The sequence below is a fragment of the Bos taurus genome, chromosome 2 (genome assembly GCF_002263795.3).
Source record: "Bos taurus isolate L1 Dominette 01449 registration number 42190680 breed Hereford chromosome 2, ARS-UCD2.0, whole genome shotgun sequence".
Taxonomy (NCBI): domain Eukaryota; kingdom Metazoa; phylum Chordata; class Mammalia; order Artiodactyla; family Bovidae; genus Bos; species Bos taurus.
Window position 1 is genome coordinate 90,985,425 of NC_037329.1, and position 24,205 is coordinate 91,009,629.

The 24,205-nt window shown below is 36.1% G+C and overlaps 1 protein-coding gene across 1 annotated transcript in view; it reads left to right on the plus strand.

The window, feature by feature from the left end:
* The window catches only part of BMPR2 (bone morphogenetic protein receptor type 2), a 152,703-nt gene that overhangs the window by 120,736 nt on the left and 7,762 nt on the right, over positions 1–24,205 (plus strand). Inside the window, exons 7-12 of the mRNA NM_001304285.2 lie at positions 144–258; positions 4,906–5,066; positions 6,326–6,473; positions 9,197–9,333; positions 18,649–18,821; positions 22,055–23,334. Of these exons, the coding sequence (NP_001291214.1) occupies positions 144–258; positions 4,906–5,066; positions 6,326–6,473; positions 9,197–9,333; positions 18,649–18,821; positions 22,055–23,334 (2,014 nt within the window). The remainder of the gene's footprint in view (positions 1–143; positions 259–4,905; positions 5,067–6,325; positions 6,474–9,196; positions 9,334–18,648; positions 18,822–22,054; positions 23,335–24,205) is intronic.

Here is a 24,205-nt window from a genome sequence, read left to right on the forward strand (position 1 = left end):
GAAATGTCATGATTCATTAGACCTCCTTTGAATCCTGACATATGCAAATCCCTTTATACAGTTGCTCACTTACCTCCTCATGTTCAAATAAAGTAATTCCACTTTTTCTCCCCTTCCCCTTTTACTTTTTTCCCTCCGTATAGGGATCTCTATGCAAGTATTTAAGTCTCCATACAAGTGACTGGGTAAGCTCTTGCCGTCTGGCTCATTCTGTGACTAGAGGATTGGCTTATCTTCATACTGAATTACCACGGGGAGGTAAGACAATGACAAGACTCTGAAAACCATGTGGGGACACAATTCACAAAGGGAAGCTTTATTTGTGTCTTCAGAATAAAAGTATGTTTTATATTACAGCAGATAGTTGTTTAAAAGATCTAGTGTGAGGAAACGTATTTGAAATTTAACAAGAAGAATAAGAAAAAGGACTTCATTACTCTAGCCAAGTCATGGATTCCATTGAGATTTTAATTAAAGCTATGAACACTCTCCCTGTAAAGATACACGTATGGGCATACTTTAAAAAATATTCTTGTGATTGTAGGGGTTCTCAATCTTTTGAAGTTCCTCTCTGGCCCTAGTTTAAGAACCTCTTAGCTGGACTGCATTGTATTTTCCTTGTATTTATTTTGCTTATTTAAATGAACTACAAATGCATTGTTACTTCTTTAGGTACACATTCTGTAGTTTGGTTGGTCTTTAGTATAAAACCCAATTGTATCTTTTTATAAATCAGTGCTTCTCTTAGCTAGCATTGCTGCTGCTGCTGCTGCTGCTAAGTCGCTTCAGTCGTGTGACTCTGTGCGACCCCATAGATGGCAGCCCACCAGGCTCCCCTGTCCCTGGGATTCTCCAGGCAAGAACACTGGAGTGGGTTGCCATTTCCTTCTCCAGTGCATGAGAGTGAAAAGTGAAAGTGAAGTCGCTCAGTTGTGTCCGACTCTTAGTGACCCCATGGACTGCGGCCTACCAGGCTCCTTCGTCCATGGGATTTTCCAGGCAAGAGTACAGGAGTGGGGTGCCATCGCCTTCTCCATAGCTAGCATTAGGTTTGTTCAAATTTATCAGGGAGGAGAATAAAACAGATTTCAATGAGAATGACTATTTTTTTCCTTTCTCATGTAAGAATCTAGACAGAGACAGTCTTCACATTTCTTTTGGTAGCACCATAGTAGTTTTAGGGGCCCAGACTCATATATTTCTCCTCCATTAATCTTTATATGTAGCTGATGTTTTCAGGATCACCTCATTGTCCATCATGCTATATGCTAATCAGAGAAAAGAAAGAATAGAAGGAAATGCCCCTTTTTACTTCCAGAAGTCCCACTCTTGTGCTTGTTTTCTTTCCCAGAGGTTAGTCCATGCTTTCCCACCACACTTAGCTGCAAGGGATGTTTCAGTGCAGTGTATGTGTGTTTGTTAGTTTTAGCTAGGTGCATTGCTGCTTCAGATAACGAGAATGCATGGTGAGGAGTCAGTCTTCGCCAGTGTGTCAATACTGAATGGTTGTATTATGTCAATGAGTATAGTGCTATAACTACAGTTTTATTTAGCCTTTATGTACATTTTTGCTAGTTTTCCAAAGCATCTTTTTAAATATATTTGTTCTCTTCACTTTGTTTCAAAGTACACCTCATATCATATCACAGGCCCCTCAAAATTAGCTTTGCTATAAAACTGTCTTTGCGTTTACATCCCTTACAGCAATTTTCTTGCCATACATTCTTTTTTCACTTTCTCTGACCTCTGTAATGAAGAGAATTTTTAATGTATCAATTTCTTAGATCTTTGTTCCATTGTATAATAGCATGGATCATCATTTTTAGCTGCTGCTTCATATATAAGTAATTTCTCCTGAATAATTTATCAGTTCATTTATCTTGACATCTTGCTTTTCTTGAATACAGAATTGGTCAATGTTATTGCCTATGTCAGCAACTTGATGCACTTACTTTAGTGCGTTAACCATTTGTATTGTGTTTCTTTATTCTTAAATATTATAACTCCTTTAAAGAGCTGGCTTAAAACAAAAATTAAAATACCATCCTATCCTCCTTTTCAAAGCTCGCATGATTCAGAAAGTTTTCCAGTCAAACTTTGGCTGGAAAGAATGATTGCCATCATATAGGAGTTTTATTTAAACACAGATTCTATTCTTAAACATCACCTTATATTATTACTGAATAGTTAACCTTAAATAAAAAAACAACTGAGTATATGCTATTGTAGAAAACATCAGTATAATAGCTATTTAAATTTTTAGTACCTAATTATTTAAAAAATATTCCGCAAATCACTTTGGTCAGAATGGCCATCATCTAAAGGTCTACAAGAATAAATGCTGGAGAGAGTGTGTAGAGAAAGGAATCCTTTTATACTGTTGGTGGAAATATAAATTGGCACAGCCACTATGGAGAATAGTATGGAAGTTCCTTAAAAACCTAAAAATAGAGTTACCTTATTATCCTAAAGTCCCATTCCTGGGCACATATCCAGAGAAAACGATAATTCAAAAAGATACATGTATCCCAGTGTTCATTGCAGCACTATTTACAATATCCAAGGAACGTACATGTCCATCAATAGATGAAGATAAGTAAGATATGATATATATAAAAGGGAAATATATATAAATTATACACACATATAAAGGGAATATTGTGTTATGTGCTACTGAGCCATGAAATAATTTCATTTGCAGCAACATGGATGGACCTAGAGATTATCATACTAAGTGAATTAAGCCAAACAAATATCATATGGTATCACTTGTATGTAGAGTCTGCAAACAGAAAAAGATATAAATGAACTTATTTACAAAACAAAATAGACCTACAGACGTAGAAAACAAACTGTGGTTACCAAAGGGGAAGGGGGAAAAGGATATGGACTTCAGTAGTTGTGACTCTTGGGCTCTAGAGCCCAGGCTCAGTAGTTACTGCACGTGGGCTCAGTTGTTCCACCTTTTATTTCCTTTATAATATTATCACAAAGTATTACCCTAGTTTCCCCTCTTGCTGGCTCACTGACTCATTGCGTTGTATTGGTATGGTGTTATACAAACATTTTCAGGTATCTCTATAAATTTTCTTATATAAATATCAGCTCAAGATTAAACCATATATACTTATGTTCTGGTTTTATCCAGAATAAGAAATGTAGCTCTTTTACTAGTTGAGTGAGCCATGTTAGTACAAACTTTAGGAAGACTGGACCAGGAAGTAAGTAGGAAGGGGAACAAATGAGAAAGAAATCAACTCTTAGAAACCTAATAATTGCTATTTTTCTTCCAGTTGTGCTATTGCGTTTTCCTCCCCGTATCAAAGGAATCCTTTTTTTTTTTTCCTTTTGAGCTTTTATTTGGTATTGGGCTATAACTGATTAACAGGGTTGTGATAGTTGCAAGTGAATAGCGAAGGGTCTCAGTTATATTCATCCATTCTCCCACAAACCCTCCTCTCATCCAGGCTACCACATAACATTGAGCAGAATTCCATGTGCTATACAATAGTCCTTGTTGGTTATCCATTTAAAATATAGCAGTGTGTACATGACCATCCCAAACTCCCTAACTATCCCTCCCCAGCCCTGTAAGTAAGTTCATTTTATGTCTGTGAGTCTCTTTCTGTTTTGTAAGTAAGTTCATTTGTATCATTTCTTTTTGGTCAAAGGAATCATTATCTTCTGTCTTTGGTTTTATTGTTGGTGAAATTGCAGTTTAATACATGTTAATGAGAGTAATAAATGTAAATACTGAGTCTTTTTGTGCCTAAATGTAAGCATTCTGTTTGTTTTTATCATTGACTTTGTTCTCATTGCTCTATTTCTTTATATAACTAAGAAGTTATTTTAAATTTTGAGTATTGTACTATAGATTTTTTTTTCCTTTTAAGAGCTGTGGTTTTATTTCAATATAAGATTTATATAAAGTTTTTTTTTTTAATTTTATTGAAGTATAGTTGATTTCCAATGTTCTATTAATTTCTACTGTACTACAGAGTGACTCAGCTGTACACATGTATTCTTTTTCATATTCTTCTCCATTGTCGCTTTTCACAGGACATTGAATGTAGTTCCCTGTGCTATACAGTGGGACCTTGTTGTTTTTCTGTTTTATATATATAGCAGTTTGCATCTGCTAATTCCAAACTCCCAGTCCTTTCCTTCCTTCCTCCCTCCTCCATGGTTTTCTTATCAAGAGGAAAAGAATTATGATTTTAGTTAGGCTCCTTGATTGGATATATTCTTTCAGGCAGTGTGTGTGTGTCTGTGTGTCAGGCCTTTTGAAATCAGGCAGAACATGTCCTCTCTCTGCCTTCATAGAACATAAACGTCTCCTGATAAACAAGTAACAGAAAGAGTATAATAGTGTTTTGTTTTGTAAAATCAGAAAACAATCCATTGCAAAACTGTTTCTAGTTTGATTTGAAGAACTGTGGTGGGCTTAGATATATAGCTAAGCCTCAGTGCAAAACTGGGATTTTCTGTCATAGGTTATAAGATAACATATACCAATTTCAGAGCCATGCCAGTTTTATAGTGATAATTGTTTTAGATAAATTTACTTTTTGTTTTTACCAAATATTCCTTTTTTTATTGCCTCCTTTTCCTACTAGAGGGAAAAAAAAGGACCAAAGTAGTATATGTTAAAATTAGAAGCAAGATCCTATTGACTAGTAATTGCAACTGAATGTTTAAAGCTTAATTAATTATAGATGCAAAAGGAATTATGTTGTGAAATATAATGAAAACAGGATTGTGAGTTGAAATTTTTATTTACGTCCTTTTGTTATTAGAAAAGTATAGGGAACGAAAAAAGCAGTCTTCTTTATATTACCTTCTGCTCATTTTGTGTTCAGTAGTGCAACTGAAGCATTAATAAATATTTGAAAACTATCCAAACAGATCATTATAAACCTGCAATTTCCCATCGAGATTTGAACAGCAGAAATGTTCTGGTGAAAAATGATGGAACCTGCGTTATTAGTGACTTTGGGTTGTCCATGAAGCTGACTGGAAATAGACTGGTGCGCCCAGGGGAAGAAGATAATGCAGCCATTAGTGAGGTGAGTGCATACAAAGGGTATCAAGCTGACATACTTTTAAAACATAATAAATTGAATTTAAAAACCTACTAAGTACTCAGGACAGTTGTCCTTATCCAATTATAGCATATTAGGAATTACAGAATTAAGATATACAGAAAACACTGCATGAAGTTCATCAATTCATTATGGAGATCACTGCCAGTCAACCTTATTTTTGTCAAGCATTAGGAGGAATACTGTTGACTGGGCTTCTCTGGTGGCTCAAATGGTAAAGCATACCTGCAATGTGGGAGACCTGGGTTTGATCCCTGGTTTGGGAAGATGCCCTGGAGGAAGGCATGGCAACCCACTCCAGTACTTTTGTCTGGAGAATCCCATGGACAGAGGAGCCTGGTGGGCTACAGTCCATGGTGTCACAAAGAGTCAGACACAACTGAGCAACTAAGCACACATAAGCATAAGCACTATTGACTAGGATGACTAAATCACACCTTAATTATTTCAAGAGGGTTTTTTTTTTTTTTTTTTTAAGAAAAAATTGCTAAGATGAATTTTATTAAAATTAAAAACTTCTATGAAAGACAGTATTAAGAAAATGAAAAAAACAACCCTCAAACTGGGAGAATGTATTTGAAAAACACATATCTGATAAAGGACTTGTATCCAGAATATAAAAACTCTTAAAACTCAACAGTAAGAAGTCAAATAAGTCAATTAATAAATAGAAGATCTAAATAGAAACCTGACCAAAGATAGTATTTATATAGATAGATGGCAGATAAGCATGTGAAAGTTACTCAACGTGATTCATGATTCAAGAACTGCAAATCAAAACAGGATGCCATTGCCTTTGAATGGTTTAAAAAAAAACAATAATTTCAAATGCTGGAGACACTGTGGGGCTACAGCAACCCACTCCTTGCTGGTAGGAAAGCTGGATAGTATTCACTTTGGAAAACATAGTATTCCAGCAATCACACTCCTAGGTATATAGACCCTGTTGAGTTAACAATTTGTATTCACACAAACACCTGGACATCAAGGTTCATAGCAGCTTTATTCATAATTGCCGAAAACTAGAAGCAACCAAGATGTTCTGAAAAGGGTATTTTATATTTTAAAAAATGAGATCTAAAAAGGTTCAGTGCCATACTTAGGTTCAAATAAGCATATTGAGCTACTGTTGACCCGAATTTATGTATAACTTCTAGCCTAATGTATGCCCTTCATAATATGCTACATTATTTCCTGAAATACATAACACTTTTTTTTATCAGGTTGGCACAATCAGATATATGGCACCAGAAGTTCTGGAAGGAGCTGTGAACCTTAGGGACTGTGAATCAGCTTTGAAACAAGTAGATATGTATGCACTTGGACTAATTTATTGGGAGATATTTATGAGATGTACAGACCTCTTTCCAGGTGAGGGAATTGTTGTCAGAATTAATGTATGTTTTGAAGTGAAGCAGTTACATCTTTCTTCTACCTATATTAAGTCTACTTTTATGTGTTTGTGCTTTCATTTAAACCTTAATTTCATTGCCATCTAGTGTTCAAAAATATTATTAGCAGAAAGATGTCAGTGGGAAAAAACTTTTTAGAAAGAACTCCGGGTTTGCATCTGAGGGTGATTTAATTAATTGCTCATAATAGCTTACCTGTATTCAGTTTGGTCTCTGATGGCTTTAGCAGTTATCATTTCCTTATGCAACCTCTGAGCATTTTCGAAGCTGCACTTCATAGTGTTACCTGAATTGACTCAGTAAGGAATTAGAAGTAGTGAACTATCCATTGGATTATCTTTTTCTTCCTTTTTAAAAATTCTCCTTTTCTTCCTTTTTAAAAAAATTTCCCTTCTCTTGTCTTCATGCCTTCCTATCTGTCTTCCTTCCTTTCATGAAAGAACAACTCATTCAATGTAAATATTTATTTGAGGCTAACTTGAAATAGCAAAATGAGTATATATTTTTCTCCTTTTGTTATGATTATATCAATGACATTGTGATATATTAATAAAAATTTAAACTAATTACCAGTGTATTTACCAGTGCATTGCACTCTTTTAGGTTGCATAAAAATAATTTGACATCAGTTCAGTCGCTCTGTTGTGTCCGACTCTTTGCGACCCCATGAATCGCAGCACACCAGGCCTCCCTGTCCATCACCACCTCCTGGAGTTTACCCAAACTCACGTCCATCAAGTCGATGATGCCATCCAACCATCTCATCCTCTGTCGTCCCCTTCTCCTTCTGCTCCCAATCCCTCCCAGCATCAGGGTCTTTTCCAATGAGTCAACTCTTCACATGAGGTGGCCAAAGTATTGGAGTTTCAGCTTCAGCATCAGTCCTTCCAATGAACACCCAGGACTGATCTTTAGGATGGACTGGTTGGATCTCCTTGCAGTCCAAGGGACTCTCAAGAGTCTTCTCCAATATAAGTGGTCTCTATATTGTAGGAATAACAGCATTAATAGCATGGGGAAATGAAAAACAGTGAATTGACCCAGCATTAGACAAATGGAACTACTTAATAAAAACAGATTAGTAATGTGGTTGATGTTTTTGTTGTTGTTGTTTCAAAAATAGTGAGCATTTGCGCCTTCCATGGTGGTCCAGTGGTTAGGAATCTGTGCTTCTACTGCATGGGGCACAGGTTTGATCCATGGTTAGGGAAGTAAGATCCCACATGGCACACAGTGCAATTCCCCAGCCCCTAAAAAAGAAAAAACATTTATCGACAGCTTATAATTCTAAAATATAATGGAATAAATTAATAATTATTTAGATTACTGGCAATTCAATCAGTTATTATTTAGAAGTATATTTTCCAATTAAATAGAAGTATTGGGTACTAGACAGCATATTAAAAAGCAGAGACATTACTTTGCCAACTAAGGTCTGTCTAGTCAAAGCTATGGTTTTTCCAGTAGTCATGTATGGATGTGAGAGTTGGACTATAAAAAAAGCTGAGCACTGAAGAATTGATGCTTTTGAACTGTGGTGCTGGAGAAGACTATTGAGAGTCCCTTGGACTGCAAGGAGATCCAACCAGTCCATCCTAAAGGAAATCAGTCCTGAATATTCATTGGAAGGACTGATGCTGAAGCTGAAACTCTAATACTTTGGCCATCTGATGCAAAGAACTGACTCATTTGAAAAGACATTGATGGTGGGAAAGATTGAAGGCGAGAGGAGAAGGGGACGACAGAGAATGAGATGGTTGGATGGCATCACTGACTCAATGGACATGAGTAAACTCCAGGAGTTGGTGATGGACAGAGAGGCCTGGCCTGCTGCAGTCCATGGGATCGCAAAGAGTCGGACAGGACTGAGCTCCTGAACTGACTCACTGATTGGGTACTCAAAGTGTTTTTCTGGAAATAGTGATTACAGTAGTATCACATATTATTGGAACCTTATAAGTTTTAATTTCTATTATTGAAACTTCGGCCATAGTATTTTAAAAATCCTAATCCAGAACTTTTGTTTTTTAGAAGCATATGTGACTAAAATGATTCTTATATCAGCTTAAGTTAATACATTGCTATCAGCAATGTTTTTTTAAACAGTTACTACATTCAAAGAATAGCTATTCCTTTTGTACTGTTAAATTATAAAGTGCAATATCAAATGTTTGCACAGGAAAGGCAATTAAATCTTGTTTGCAGAATATTATTTTAATGGAGATATAAGATGAATTGAAATAATGTTAGAAAGAGTTTAAAAAAGGAAAAAGTGAGTGTTACTTTTAAATGTATACAGAATTTCAGTTTAGGAAGACAGAAAAAGTTCTGGACATGAACGCACAACTTTGTGAATGCACGTAGTGCCACAGAACTGTATATTCAGAAATGGTTTAAATGGTAAATTTTATGTTACGTACATTTAACCACAGTTTAAAAATAAAGGAAAATGAAGAGAGTTGTATTAAGATACCCTGTTATCCTAGATATGGAAATGGTGAAGAAGTATATGTGAGATAAAATGTAGAAAAGGACTACCATTTAATTTATAACTACCATTTAATTTATAGCAACATTTAATTTATCAAACAAAGACTGTTACAAGTAGAGCTTTTATTAATAATGCATGAAACCCAAAATGATAATAATAAATTTTATTCCTTTTTAAAAAAAAATTCACAGGTGAATCTGTACCAGAATACCAGATGGCTTTTCAGACAGAGGTTGGAAATCATCCCACTTTTGAAGATATGCAGGTTCTGGTGTCTAGGGAAAAACAGAGACCCAAGTTCCCAGAAGCTTGGAAAGAAAATAGCCTGGTAAGGAAAAACTGAATTATTAAAAAAGAGGACTTATGACTGAATATGTTTCAAATGTTGCCTGAAGCAAAAATAGATTGTTGATGGTAATAGTTTTTAGAGTTGTCTAATGCCAAAAATCTAACTTACTTGATTTGTATGATATTGTATATTTTCAAAGTTGGAGGTGTTTTAATTTGTTTTCTTCAAGTATAAAATACTCCTTAGAGAGACTAACTTATGTCTACAGTTTGCCGCATTGGGTAACAGCTGGAATAATTAACGTGATAATATTTCAAACATGATTGAAATTCCATTCCATTTATTCTCTTGAGAGTGGTACCAAAAATGTTAATTAGTTCAGACATATATATTCACTGACTGATAGAAATTTAAACTGCACCAAAAAGAAACCAAAGTACCATGTATAAATTCTGCTTATTAAAAATAAAGTTTACAATGCTGAAATATTTTCAGAGGCTCCTGCCATTTCAGTAAATTGTTGCTACAATTCTAAAAGCATCTTAACAAACATTTGCACACAACAGATATATTCACACACTCTTATATATTTTTTTAATGTGAGTAGGATCATCTCATTATCCACTGTCATTTCTGAAGCTTGTTTTTTTTACTAATTTTTCATGTCATTACATATATAGATTTATCACTTTCTCTCCATTTGATCAGTATTTCATTATATGTCATAATTATTAAATTGCATGATAGTACCCTGTATTTCTTATTTTAAAAACCTTTTAGAAGAATTAAAGTTATGCTTATATATGGTAAACAAAATCAAATTAAATGGAATGGCTAAAAGAGGAAATGGGAAAAGAAAAGACTTCTCCTGTCCTACCTTCAGAAGTAATTCATGTTAACAGTGTTCTGAGGTTTTGTTTTTGTTTCTAAACTTTCTCTTCTGGAAGTTCCCATTATAACTTTAAATATTATGTTTATTCTTATTTATGTTGTCTCTCATTTATCCTCTCCTAATTTTACAATACTGTATTTGTATAATACAGTATAATAATTTAGTATAATACTGTATTAATTTCTATTTTGTATACAGATCTAAAATTTTTAATAAAATAAAAACATGGGAATTTTGTAGAATTATGGTTGTGGAAACGTCCTTGGCACAATGTACTGTTGTGCTTGGACTCATAAATGAGGAAGTGAAAATCCTATGTTAGTCACTAGAAGCTACTGCCTTTTGAGGAATGATGTTTTAAAAGTCACCATCCCCTGGCTTTTCTGATTTTTTTGGCCCTAGGCTTACCTTCTCTTCTTCCCTCCCTCTCCCCTTCCCTTCCCTCTGCTGCTGCTGCTAAGTTGCTTCAGTCGTGTCCTACTCTGTGCGACCCCATAGACGGCAGCCCACCAGGCTCTGCCATCCCTGGGATTCTCCAGGCAAGAACACTGGAGTGGGTTGCCATTTCCTTTTCCAGTGCGTTAAAGTGAAAAGTCAAAGTGAAGTCGTTCAGTCATGTCCGACTCTAGCGACCCCATGGACTGCAGCCTACCAGGCTCCTCCGTCCATGGGATTTTCTAGGCAAAAGTACTGGAGTGGGGTGCCATTGCCTTCTCCGGTAGGAACTGGGACAGATTTTTTCTTAAGAGGTCCTTGATGTCAGGTAAGAGGCTGAATCCTTTCCTAGGGTTCATTAGATATGCCAGCCTCACAACAGAGTATGCTTCAAAGAAAAATCTCTTTGTGAAATTTTATCTATTAAAATACAACTTCATCTGCCATAAATGGTTTTATTTCACCAGAGAAATTGGACTACTTATTCTAAAGTATCTTTTGGCAACCCTGCCATTATGGGATATGCACCATATGCATATTTTTCTGAAAACTTTTTACTCTCAATTTAGATGAGGTTGCTAAGTAAGAAATAAGTAATATTTGGTTCACTTCCAATAAATCCATTTAAATCTAATGTGGTATAGTCAATAGAACTGCTGCTTCTGTGCAATGACAATCTAGTACTAGAATTAGATAGCAAATACATAGTTTCTGTATGAAATATCCCCCCTTTCTATGAAGACATTTTGCTTCATAGTTGCATTGAAATTACAAAACATTTTTGTAGTAACAAAACTCAAAATCTTCTAAAAATTAATGAATGTAAAAACCCATTTAAAAAATTCCCAGGGAACCAACCTAAACAGCATATTAAAAAGCAGAGATATTATGTTACCAACAAAGGTCTGTATAATCAAAGCTATGGTTTTTCTAGTAGTCATGTATGGATGTGAGAGTTGGACTATAAAGAGAGCTGAGCACTGAAGAATTGATGCTTTTGAACTGTGTTGTTGGAGAAGACTTGAGAGTTCCTTGGACTGCAAGGAGATCCAACCAGTCCACCCTAAAGGAAATCAGTCCTGAATATTCATTGGAAGGACTGATGCTGAAGCTGAAACTCCAATACTTTGGCCAGCTGATGTGAAGAACTCATTCATTGGAAAAGACCCTGATACTGGGAAAGATTGAAGGCAGGAGGAAAAGGGGATGACAGAGGATGAGATGGTTGGATGGCATCACTTACTCAATGGACATGAGTTTGAGCCAGCTCTGGGAATTGGTGATAGACAGGGAAGCCTGGGATACTGCAATCCATGGGGTCACAAAGAGTCAGACACGACTGAGCGACTGAACTGAAGTGAACTGAATTTTGAACTTACTGCAGATCATTAAGAAACCAATACAGTGTCATTCAGCTTATTTATTAATTCAGTTCAGTTCAGTTCAGTTGCTCAGTTGTGTCCAACTCTTTGCAACCCCATGAATTGCAGCAGGCCAGGCCTCCCTGTCCATCACCAACTCCTGGAGTTCACTCAAACTCGCATCCATTGAGTCAGTGATGCCATCCAGCCATCTCATCCTCTGTTGTCCCCTTCTCCTCCTGCCCCCAATCCCTCCCAGCATCAGAATCTTTTCCAATGAGTTTATTGGAGTTAATGGTTATTGGAGTTAATGAATTTGTTCATTGCTGCTGCTGCTAAGTCACTTCGGTCGTGTCCAACTCTGTGCAACCCTGTAGATGGCAGCCCACCAGGCTCCCCCATCCCTGGGATTCTCCAGGCAGGAACACTGGAGTGGGTTGCCATTTCCTTCTCCAATGCATGAAAGTGAAAAGTGAAAGTGAAGTCCCTCTGTCGTGTCCAACTCTTAGCGACGTCATGGACTGCAGCCCACCAGGCTCCTCTGTCCATGGGATTTTCCAGGCAAGAGTACTGGAGTGGGTTGCCATTGCCTTCTCTGAATTTATTCATTAACATTCACTAAATGAATCCTGTGTATTGTGTGCTTAATATAGAGAGCACTAGATACAGCCTCCACCTTTATAGAGCTCCCTCTTGTGTTAGATGAGAAAGTTAATGATTTTTACATAAATGCAGTCATCAAATGTTTTGATATGGGCTCTAGTCATATCAAATGATGATATGATATATTTTATTAAATTGTCTACTGAAAAAGGTCCTGATGCTGGGAAATATTGAAGGCGGGGAGAGAAGGGAACCACAGAGGGTGAGATGGTTGGATGGCATCACCAACTCAGTGGACATGAGTTGGAATAGGCTCTGGGAGTTGGTGATGGACAGGGAGAACTGGTGTCTGTAGTCCATGGGATCGCAAAGAGTCAGACAAGACTGAGTGACTGAACCGAACTGTTTATTTCAAGTGGCTTTTCTTGCTGCTGTCAAGATTCTCTTTTCTTCTTTGGCATTTTATAATTTGATCATAATGTGTCTCAGTATGGAACTCTCCTTGAGTTCATTGAGTTTCTTGGATGTGTAGATTCATTTCTTTTACTAAATTTGGAAAGTTATTGAATTATTACTTCTTCAAATATTCTTTCTCCATTTTTTCTTCTGGGGCTGTCACTCATTTTGTGTAGTTTGATGTGATTAATGGTGCCTCACAAGTCTTTTAGGCTCTATTCATTTTCTTCATTCTTTTTTTGTTTCTGCTTCTCAGACTAGGTAATTTTTATTTCCTATCTTCATGTTTAGTAATTCTTTTTTCTCTCTGCTCAAATCCTCAATTAACCAGTCTGGTGAATTCTTCATTTCAGTGTTTTTACTGTTGACCTCCCAAGTTTCTTTTAAACTCCTTTCTACAATTTCTATCTCTTAATTGCTATTCTCCATTTGTTGAGATGTTGTTTTCCCAGTTTCCTTTCATTCGTTATCCATGGTTTCTAGTTCTTTGAGCATATTTAAAGTCTTTGCCAGTAACTCCAATGTCTGTATTTCCTGTGGGACAGTTCTGTTCCTTTCTTCATTCCTGTGAATGGGGCATAGTTTCTTGTTTCTTCACATGCTTTGTAATTTTTTGTTTAAAATCACTTTTTGGATATCATTATGGACAAAAAGGTAACAAAAAAGGAAAAGACTCTCCGAGTCTTCTCATTGGCTGAGCCAGTCAGCTGTGAAAGCTTGTGGTCTTCTCTGAGCTTGCATCCTGCTCTGAACTTGTGTGTGGATTTTTAGATTCTTCAGTATATGCAGAAGCTTTTCAATGCCCTTATTCCCCAAAGTTTCTCACACCCAGTTTTTCTTCCTTGACTTTCAAGCATTTCTTTTGTGTGCCTCAACTATTACATTTTGCCCCAGGCTGTAGCATTTGTTCTTTGGTCTTTCAATTTTTCCAAAGAATGTTATGCACTTAGTCATAGCCACTTCCCTATGCTAAGAGAGTTCTGAGTTAGGTAGAACAAAGACAGGCCTATTGCATTGGATCTTCAAGGGAAGACATGTCAAAACAGACAGCATAATTCCCTTGGAAACAAGGTCACTCTGTTCCCTCTGGGAACAGGTGCCTGTCTTGGGAAAAACGGACTGCCATCTTCATATTTGCCATCACTCCAGGGGCAGCTCTAAATTAAAACACAACAGAGTCTCCTAGCCTGTTTCAGTGACCTTTCTCCTTCTATTTATGTTTTTAAGTTGGTTGCTATAAACATTTGACTAACATCCAGAGTTTCAGTAAAGTTGATTATGATATTTGCGAAGTTTTCAGTGCTTTTCCTCCCAAAGTTCCTTGCTCTGCTTTGTTTTGACTAATGTCCTCACAGAATGAATTAGGAAATAACCTTCCTTGTTTGATTTTCTGGAAGACTTGTTAAGACTTGGCATTATTATTATTTTTTTTAATGTTTGGTTGAATTCCTTCCTAAAGCCATCCAGACATGGAGGTTTTTTCATGGGTAAGTTTTAAAATACAAATTTACCCTCCAAAGTGATGGCACTCCCAATAATAATATACAAGTGCCTGTTTTCCCATCACTAACACTAGGTGGTATGCAATTTTGTTTTTGTTAATGCGCTCAGTTCAGTTCAGTCGCTCAGTTGTGTCCAACTCTTTGTGACCGCATGGACTGCAGCATACCAGCCTTCCCTGTCCATCACACGCTCCCAGAGCTTGCTCAGATTCATGTCCATTGAGTCAGTGATGCCATCCAACATCTCATCCTCTGTCATCCCCTTCTCCTGCCTTCAACCTTTCCCAGCATCAGGGTCTTTTCCAATGAGTCAGTTCTTCTCATCAGTTAATGTGTTAGGGAAAAATAAATCTTATTTTGATTTGCACCTAGTAAAAAATAAAGGCAGTATTTGAAAACAGGATCTTGATTGAGCTGGTACTAATACTACAAATTTGGAACTAATATTCTTAACTACTTCATTGTACTACCTCAACATGGTGAATAAGGTTGAGCATTTTAGCATATTTTAAAGGTGTTTGTTTTTCTTACTTATATGCACTTTATCTATATTCCTGTTATGGATTTACTATCACTTTTTAAATGTCTTCTTACTGGCAAGTGTCATAGAAATAATTGATTCATCCAAGAAACAGCAAGAGATGCTGAAGCCAATGGGTGAAAAGTTGAATGCAGAACAAGATATATACAGGAGCTTTGAGTACTCTCCCCCTCCCAAAACAGTGATTAATTATTAAAGGAAAAATGGAACTTTACAGGGAAGATACTTGGCAGACACCGACTTAGTCATGTGGTTAAGGTTAAGTTCTCTAGTAATGGGACAAAAAAAAAAAATGTGTACATGATAGGAAGAACAGTGGGAAGAACAGCAATCTCTCCTGTGATTTTCTGCCAAAGATGCAAACTTTGAATTTGGTCAGGAGGAAATATCAGATAAATTGAGGAACATTTTCAAAAGTAACTGGGCTACTTTTAGGTCTGCATAGTCTTTTAAAATGTCAAGATCATGAAAGAAAAGAAAAGTACGTTTGAAATTATTTCAAAAGGAAAAGAAAAATTCCTCTCTTCATAACTTACGACGAGTTCATTTTTTCAAACCAATATTACAAATATACTAAGGTAAATATATAACTAGTTTTTAGAGGTATATTTATCATAAAAAGTTAGTTATTCTTGAGTTTCTTGAGTTATCTTAAAATCCAAGTCTTTTTTAAATTCATTAAATATAGTCTTTCCTCATTATTCATGAATTTCATATTTGGCATTCAACTACTTGCCAGAGTGTGTTTGTAATCCCCGAATCATTAGTCAGAACACTGTCCCAGTCATTTGTGTATGTGTGCAGAGCAGTGAAAATTTTGAGTTCAGATGTACATGTTTCCAACTGAAGGTCTAATAAGGCTTTCGTGTTTCATATCTTGTATTGTAAAAAAGTATCTTTTTTGCAGTGTATTCACTGCCCTATTTTTCACTTTTTTTTTTTTTTTTTTTTTGCGTTTTTTGGTGATTTCACCATTTAAAATAGCCCTTAAGTATAACGCTGAACTCTTATGTGATATTCCTAAGCACAAGAAAAGTTTGATATTCCTTATGAAGAAAGGAAAACATGTTCTAGATAAACTCCATTAGGGCATGGGGTGTAGTGCTGTGACCATGAGTACAAATTAATGAAGTGATTTTATGTATTTTTTAACTTGTTTTTTTGTATTGGAGTATAGCCAATTAACAATGTTGTGATAGTTTCAGGTGAACAGTGAAGGGACTCAGCCATACGTATACATAAACCCATTCTTCCTGAAACTCACCTCCCATTCAAGCTGCCACATAACATTGAACAGAGTTCCTGTTCATAACATTGAACAGAGTTCCAGCAGGTCCATGTTGGTTATCCATTTTAAATACAGCAGTGTGTATAGGCAACCATAAGTTGTTTTCTAAGTCTGTGAGTCTCTTTGTGTTTTGTAATTTCATTTGTATCATCTCTTTGTGGATACCACATATAAAGGATATCATACAGTATTTCTCCTTTTCTATCTGACTTAAACTGATAATATATATTTTAAAAGGTGTCTTTAAACAGAAACACAAGTAAAACAAGATTATTTATTGATCAGTTGATGAAAATGTTATATTCAGAGACTCACAGGATTTCCTCTAGGATTAATGTTTCATCATTAATTCAGTGCACAGCAACTTTATAGAACATGACTGCTATCGATAACAGACTCAACCATACTTATAAACACCAAACTTTTACCTCAGGGAGATGATACACTTGCTATTAAACTCAAGATTATCATTATATATTCTTCCGGTTCTTCCATATCTTAAGAAATAGGTAGATTTTTATTGCTTAATGAAAAGATTGTTGGTGTTTTATGTCTATTGTTCATATTTTAATTTTTACTCAATAGAGCCTGGAACATACTTTTAAATAGATTTCAAAACTCAAAGTAAAGTTGAGTCTTAAAAGATACACTCTTTGATCTGTGTTCTGGGCAGGATTGGAGAATCAGCAGTACTGTACTGAGGCAGACAACTCAGAAGAGCCAGGGGAAAATGGTATTAAGGGTAGACCGTGGTGCGTGTACCCAGTGAGCCTGTATTCAGAAAGAACACTACCATGTTGCCCAGACAAACCTAGACAGCATATTAAAAAGCAGAGACATTACTTTGCAAACATAGGTCCATTTAGTCAGAGCTATGGTTTTTCTGGTAGTCAGGTATGGATGTGAGAGTTGGACCTTAAAGAAGGCTGAGCACCCCAAAATTTATGCTTTTGTGAACTGTGGTGTTGGAGAAGACTCTTGAGAGTCCCTTGGATTGCAAGGAGATCCAACCAGTCAATCCTAAAGGAAATAAATCCTGAATATTCATTGGAAGGACTGATGCTGAAGTTGAAGCTCCAGTACTTTGGCCACTGGATACAAAGAGCTGACTCATTAGAAAAGATCCTGATCCTGGGAAAGATTGAAGGCAGGAGGAGAAGGGGACAAGAGAAGACAAGATGGTTTGATGACATCATTGACTCAATGGACATGAATTTGAGCAAGTTCTGGGAGATGGTGAAGGACAGGGAACCCTGGTGTGCTGCAGTCCATGGGGTCGCAAAGAGTCGGATTCAGCGGAGTGAGTGAACAACAGCAACAACAGATGTTTCCCAGAGACCTAAGGTTCAAGTTGTTACAGAACACAAATTATTAGGAAACATTAAAAATGTTACCAAGATTCCTTACAGAAATTTTTAGCTTAAAATAGGCTTGCCAGATAAAATACTTTGATTTATGAATTGGCAAGAATATACCTACTCTAAAAAATGGTTTGTCCAATTATCTGAAACTAAAATTAAGTAAGTAGTATCCTATATTTTTACTTGTTAAATCTGGCAATCCTGGCCTTACTATTTTGAAAGTGTCTTGAAGACACAAGAAATGTACTGGCAGGTGAAGAGCTTGACACCTAATAAAAAAATCAGAGTACAAGTGTGAGTAAGAATTCTGGATGCCAGTCCATCAAAGTATATAAAGTCTGTCTTTTTAAAAGGGAGTTTGCACCAACTTTCTCCAAACGGAACACTGCTGTTCATTGCAGATATATATGAATGTTACAGAATAGGACTGATTTTGATACTACTAATGAAACTAGTTTAAATAAGAAGAAAGTGTCAGGCTTTTAAGATTTATGATTAGAATGAAGCACACTACTAGGAGTAAAGGAGGAAGAGCTTAGAGATTGAAGACAGTCTAGTGTCAAAATTTTTTAAACTCATTTTTGAAGTAGAATTAGTGGCTCTTGATTGAAATAACAGTGCTGTGGATGCACAACAACATAAACACACGGCATTGAGGATACGTATGACTTACTACAACTGCTTGCTCTTGTGGATAATTCTTCAATGTGTTCAATTAAAATTTTCTTACTGTACTTGTTCCTCACCTTTTGAGAATGCGGCCCTTTACAAATCTCTGATGTCTTAAGATATTTTATTATAGCTATGTAAAATATTGGTTAAATAAAATTGATATTTTTTCTTTCACCTCATGTCACTAAAAAAATTCAGTTATATTTTGGTAAGAGACAGTGTTTGACATATACTTTATTACAGGCAGTGAGATCACTCAAGGAGACAATCGAAGACTGTTGGGACCAGGATGCAGAGGCTCGGCTTACTGCTCAGTGTGCTGAAGAGAGGATGGCTGAACTTATGATGATATGGGAAAGAAACAAGTCTGTGAGCCCAACAGTCAATCCAATGTCTACTGCTATGCAGAATGAGCGGTAAGACACTAAGGGTTTGGAATCCGTCTGTCAGAATTTAAATCTGATACTAGAGAACAGAAAATAAATACTATTATAACAGTCTAAGCATACAGTGATTAACTGGTGCAGCCTAATGTCATAACTTTTCTTTCAGTATTCCTGTTCTTTTACTGAATATTCTTGTTTAATGTAAGTGCAAGATGAAATCCATAGGTTTTTATATCTAACAATACAGTAAAAGGTTAGTCTTTGTTAATGCACAAAGTTCCCTCAATAATAAAGGAAAAGCATTTTCATAGTTCCAAAAGTTTTATAAGCACTTCTGCGTACTATTTTGTCTTGATTATCCTTCTTGGTTTTTATTTCTTTTTCCCCTGAATTTTGTTTGTTTAAAGCAAATAGAACTGTGAACTTGCATATGTATCTAACCATTGCTTCACTGGAAACTAGGGTTTCCAGATTCCCTATCCAGTGGTCTTTCTTTATAGAATGCTGCTACTTTTACATGAAAGCAGTTCATAAGTCTTTTTGTCTCATCATGAACTTTGTTTTATGAGACATTTCTTTATTAGAACCATGATTTTTTTTTTTAAGCTGTCTTTATTAGAACTTCTTAGAAGGGCTTTTAGAAAAAATTCTAAAACTTGAAACTTTTCAGACCATGTAATCTGTGTTTCTTCATTCTGTGTTTAGGGGATAAAGTCTTCCCACAAATTTTCATTTTATCTAAATAAAACATGTTAAAATTTTTCAGAGAAGGATTCAGAAAAGAAAGAGTAAGCAGGGAAAATTGAGATAAAAAATAACTGAATTCTTGAATCATTTTCTTTGATATTTTCTGTTCTAATTTTTCAAGAAAATTTGTATTCTGAACTATGGATCCCACATTGGGTTTACACTGCTTGTGCTTGGACTGAATTACCTTCAGGGTATAAACCTTTATTTCTGTTATTAATATATCAGCAAGTTAAGGAAGATAGAAATTAGCATTTCTAAATATAAATTTCTCACCTTACAAATACCTTGAAGATAGTCTTCTGCTTCCATCACCCCTTATCTCTGTGTTTTCTGTGTGCTTTAGTATGCTATTTGTACGTCTCATAAGAGTCAGCTACTTTTACTTTAAGTGCTTTAACTTTCCTTAACTGGGAGGAGGAAATCCTTTTTTTTTTTTTTTTTTTTTTGATGCTTTCCTTTGCTGTGGCCATTTTTGCCTCCTGAGCCATTCAGTTGTACCCTGTGCTGCTTTTCATGTCCTGTGACTTTGGAATTTTCCTTCAAATAGTAATTCATCTCACATTCATTCTACTCTAGGGTTCATTATATTGACTCTTTCCCTCCATCCCTCTTGTGCAATACAAAAGCTTTTCTGTTCCTCCCCTTCCTGTCATTCGCCTCATAACTTCAGCAGTTTTTCTTCATAGCAGTTTTCCTTTAGTTGTTGCTTTTCTCCTGTAATGCTTGTATCTGTTAATGTTCCCATTGTCTATATTTGATTGTTTATACTTGATTTTAAACTACCCTTCACTTTTATGTTATTTTTCTTTTCAGTTTTATTGAGATATAATTGACATGTAGCACTCTATAAATTTAACATGTGTAGAATGATCATTTGACTTACATACGTAAAATGATTATTACAATGTTTAGTGAATATTCATCATTCTCATATAGATAAAAAATTAAGGAAATAGGTAAAAAACAGTTTTTCCCCTTGTAATGAGAACTCTTAGGATTTACTCTGTTAACAGTTTTCATTTTATTTTTTGTTTGTTTTATTTTTTGGCCATGTCAAGCAGTATGTGGGATCTAAGTTCCCCAATCAGGGATCAAACATGCATACCCTGCATTGGAAACTCAGAGGCTTAGCCACTGTGTCACCAGGGAACTCGGTCTTAACACCTTTCATATATAGCATAGAGCAGTGTTAATTGTTTGTATCCTATATATTAGATCCCTAGTACTTATTTATCTTACAACTGAAAGACCTTTGACTGCCTTTATCCCATTCCCCTTACCTGTTCCCCTCTGCCTGTGTTAACCACAGATCTTATTGCTTTTTCTGTGAGTTTTTTTAAAAAATATAATTAACCTACAACATTATGTTAGTTTGTGTTATACAACATAGTGATTTGTTATTTCTGTACATTTCAAAATGATCACCAAGATAAGTCTAGTTATGGTATATCACCATACAAAGATATCACATAGTTATTTGCTGTATTCCCCACAGTGTGCATTTCATACCTATGACTCATTTATTCTGAAAGTAGAATTTTATACCTCTTCGTCTCCTTCACCTATCCTTTTCTTCCCTCCAACCCCTTCTTCTCTGGCTCCTGCCTGTTTCTTCTCTGTATCCCTGCCTGTGTTTCTGTTTAGTTTTGTTTGTTCATTTGTTTGGTTTTTTAGATTCAACATAAAAGTAAAATCATATAGTATATTTGTTCACCTATCAGTGAACAATATTGGGTTGCTTAGGTATCTTGGCCTGGTTTTTATTTTTAAAAACATAACTAGATTACAGTATGCTGCCCAAGAACCATCATTCTCAAGATGTGACAGTGACAGTGTAAAACCCTTGGTAAACTGGAGAGCAGTTCTGAGTCTTAGATATTTTTTTTTTTTAATCTGAGTATCACATTCTGCCTTATACTCTAGGCTCTAGGACTTCCATTGATATGGCTCAGTCTCTACCTAGGAAGATATGTTCCTTTGCTAGAGTATGCCACTTAATGGAGCACTTTGGAACAGCCTAAAAGCTTGTATTCTTTTTACCATTTGGAACTTAATTGGTAATATATTTGTTGAGTAGCCACTGTGTATCTAGAATTACAGAAACACAAAAGACAAGTGTCTTGGTTCCTTCTTTCATGGACATTTATGTCTAATTGAGCAAATATACAATTCATAAAGACATATTTGCTAACATTACAAAACTATAGGGGAAATTTTTTAAAATTAATAACTCTTATAAACTAAAATAATGAGAATCTATAAAAATCATATAGGTCCCCATCAGTTTTCTGATAGGCTTAAATGGCATTAAACTAGCCTGTAACAAATTATTATTTCATATTTGTCAATACTGGATTAACATTTGGTTAGAATTTTTAAATAGCTTCAAGAATTAACGTGGGTTAGGAATAAAAGAGAGGGCAGTTTGTACTTTAAAAATCAGAGTTGTTAAACTTGAAGAGTCACTTTGTCATAAATGTATTCTCAATGTGACACTTTTTTCTTTCTTTAAGCAACCTGTCACACAATAGGCGTGTGCCAAAGATTGGCCCTTATCCAGATTATTCTTCTTCCTCATACATTGAAGATTCTATTCATCACACTGACAGCATTGTGAAGAACATTTCCTCTGAGCATTCGATGTCCAGCACACCTTTGACTATAGGGGAAAAGAACCGAAACTCAATTAACTATGAACGGCAGCAAGCACAAGCTCGAATCCCCAGCCCTGAAACAAGCGTCACCAGCTTGTCTACCAACACCACAACCACAAACACCACTGGCCTCACTCCAAGTACCGGCATGACCACTATATCCGAGGTGCCATACCCAGATGAAACAAGTCTGCATGCCACCAATGTTTCACAGCCAGTCGGGCCAACCCCTGTCTGCTTACAACTGACCGAAGAAGACTTGGAGACCAACAAGCTGGACCCAAAAGAAGTCGATAAAAATCTCAAGGAAAGTTCTGATGAGAATCTCATGGAGCATTCTCTTAAACAATTCAGTGGGCCAGACCCACTGAGCAGTACCAGTTCTAGCTTGCTTTACCCACTTATAAAGCTTGCAGTTGAAGTGACTGGGCAGCAGGACTTCACACAGGCTGCAAATGGCCAAGCATGTTTAATTCCTGATGTCCCACCTGCTCAGATCTATCCTCTCCCCAAGCAACAGAACCTTCCTAAGAGACCTACTAGTTTGCCTTTAAACACCAAAAATTCGACAAAGGAGCCCAGGCTGAAATTTGGCAGCAAGCACAAATCAAACTTGAAACAAGTAGAAACTGGAGTTGCCAAGATGAATACAATCAATGCTGCAGAACCTCATATAGTGACAGTCACTATGAATGGTGTGGCAGGTAGAAACCACAGCGTTAATTCCCATACTGCCACTACTCAGTATGCCAATGGCGTAGTACCATCTGGCCAGACAGCTAACACAGTGGCACACAGAGCCCAAGAAATGCTGCAGAATCAGTTCATTGGTGAGGACACTCGGCTGAACATTAATTCTAGTCCTGATGAGCATGAACCTTTACTGAGACGAGAGCAGCAGGCTGGCCATGATGAAGGTGTTCTGGATCGTCTTGTGGACAGGAGAGAACGGCCCCTAGAAGGCGGCCGAACTAATTCCAACAACAACAACAGCAATCCATGTTCTGAGCAAGAAGTTCTCACACAGGGTGTTCCAAGCACAGTAGCAGACCCCGGACCATCAAAGCCTAGAAGAGCACAGAGGCCTAATTCTCTGGATCTTTCAGCCACCAATGTCCTTGATGGCAACAGTTTGCAGTGTAAGTGGAGGGATTGTGTAAATGGAGGGATTTTGAGACCATTTAAATATACTTAGCTAGAAACAGATTATGTTTCAACTAGCAGTTATTTACTTTTACCACATTTGGTTGGATTTCAAAAGTAATTAGGCATTTGTTTTTAAAAAGGTAATTTTTTGCTGATAATTAAAAAGTCAATGTCACAATAATCAGAATAATTACCAACTTAATGTGTATCTTATGCAGCTTATAATGCAGCTCACATACTTGCTGTACATAGTTGAGATTTTATACTTTCTAGTTTAAAGCATCTGAGTAAAATGATAATCAATACAACTTTAGAAGCACTTTGTTGAGCATATTATACCTATTATATACACATTTAGGTTTTATCAGACTAATCTTAATAAATCTGAAAAGTACAAAGAAAATTCAGAAAAGTCACTGTAAAGAAACTACAAAGTTATTCTTGGTTTTTCATGTCAGTTTTTTCAGGAGCTGTGTGCCTGTAGCACGGTGCTATGGGGCCCTTAGCCACTTACACAAATAACCTGATGCTTGGTTTATGGCCGTTGAGGGATTATAACACAAGACAGGAGAGCTCACTAAAACAGTCATTATTGTACAAAATGACATTTCTTTTAGACTGATAGCAGTTATGAAGAAGTTGCATTTTATGTTTGTTGTCAAAGACTACAAAATGGGCTACTGGGATTAGATTGTCAAAAAATCTGTAGAATGTAGCCCCTTGCTTGAGTAGCTTGTATTGAAGAGTTGACATAAATTATAGCAAGGGTCCACATTTTTAAAATGTCTTGTTAGGTATGGGAATGGGAAGTTACTAGAAAATTTACACTCTAGTGTTTATGTCATTCTTCTGAAAAAATAATTA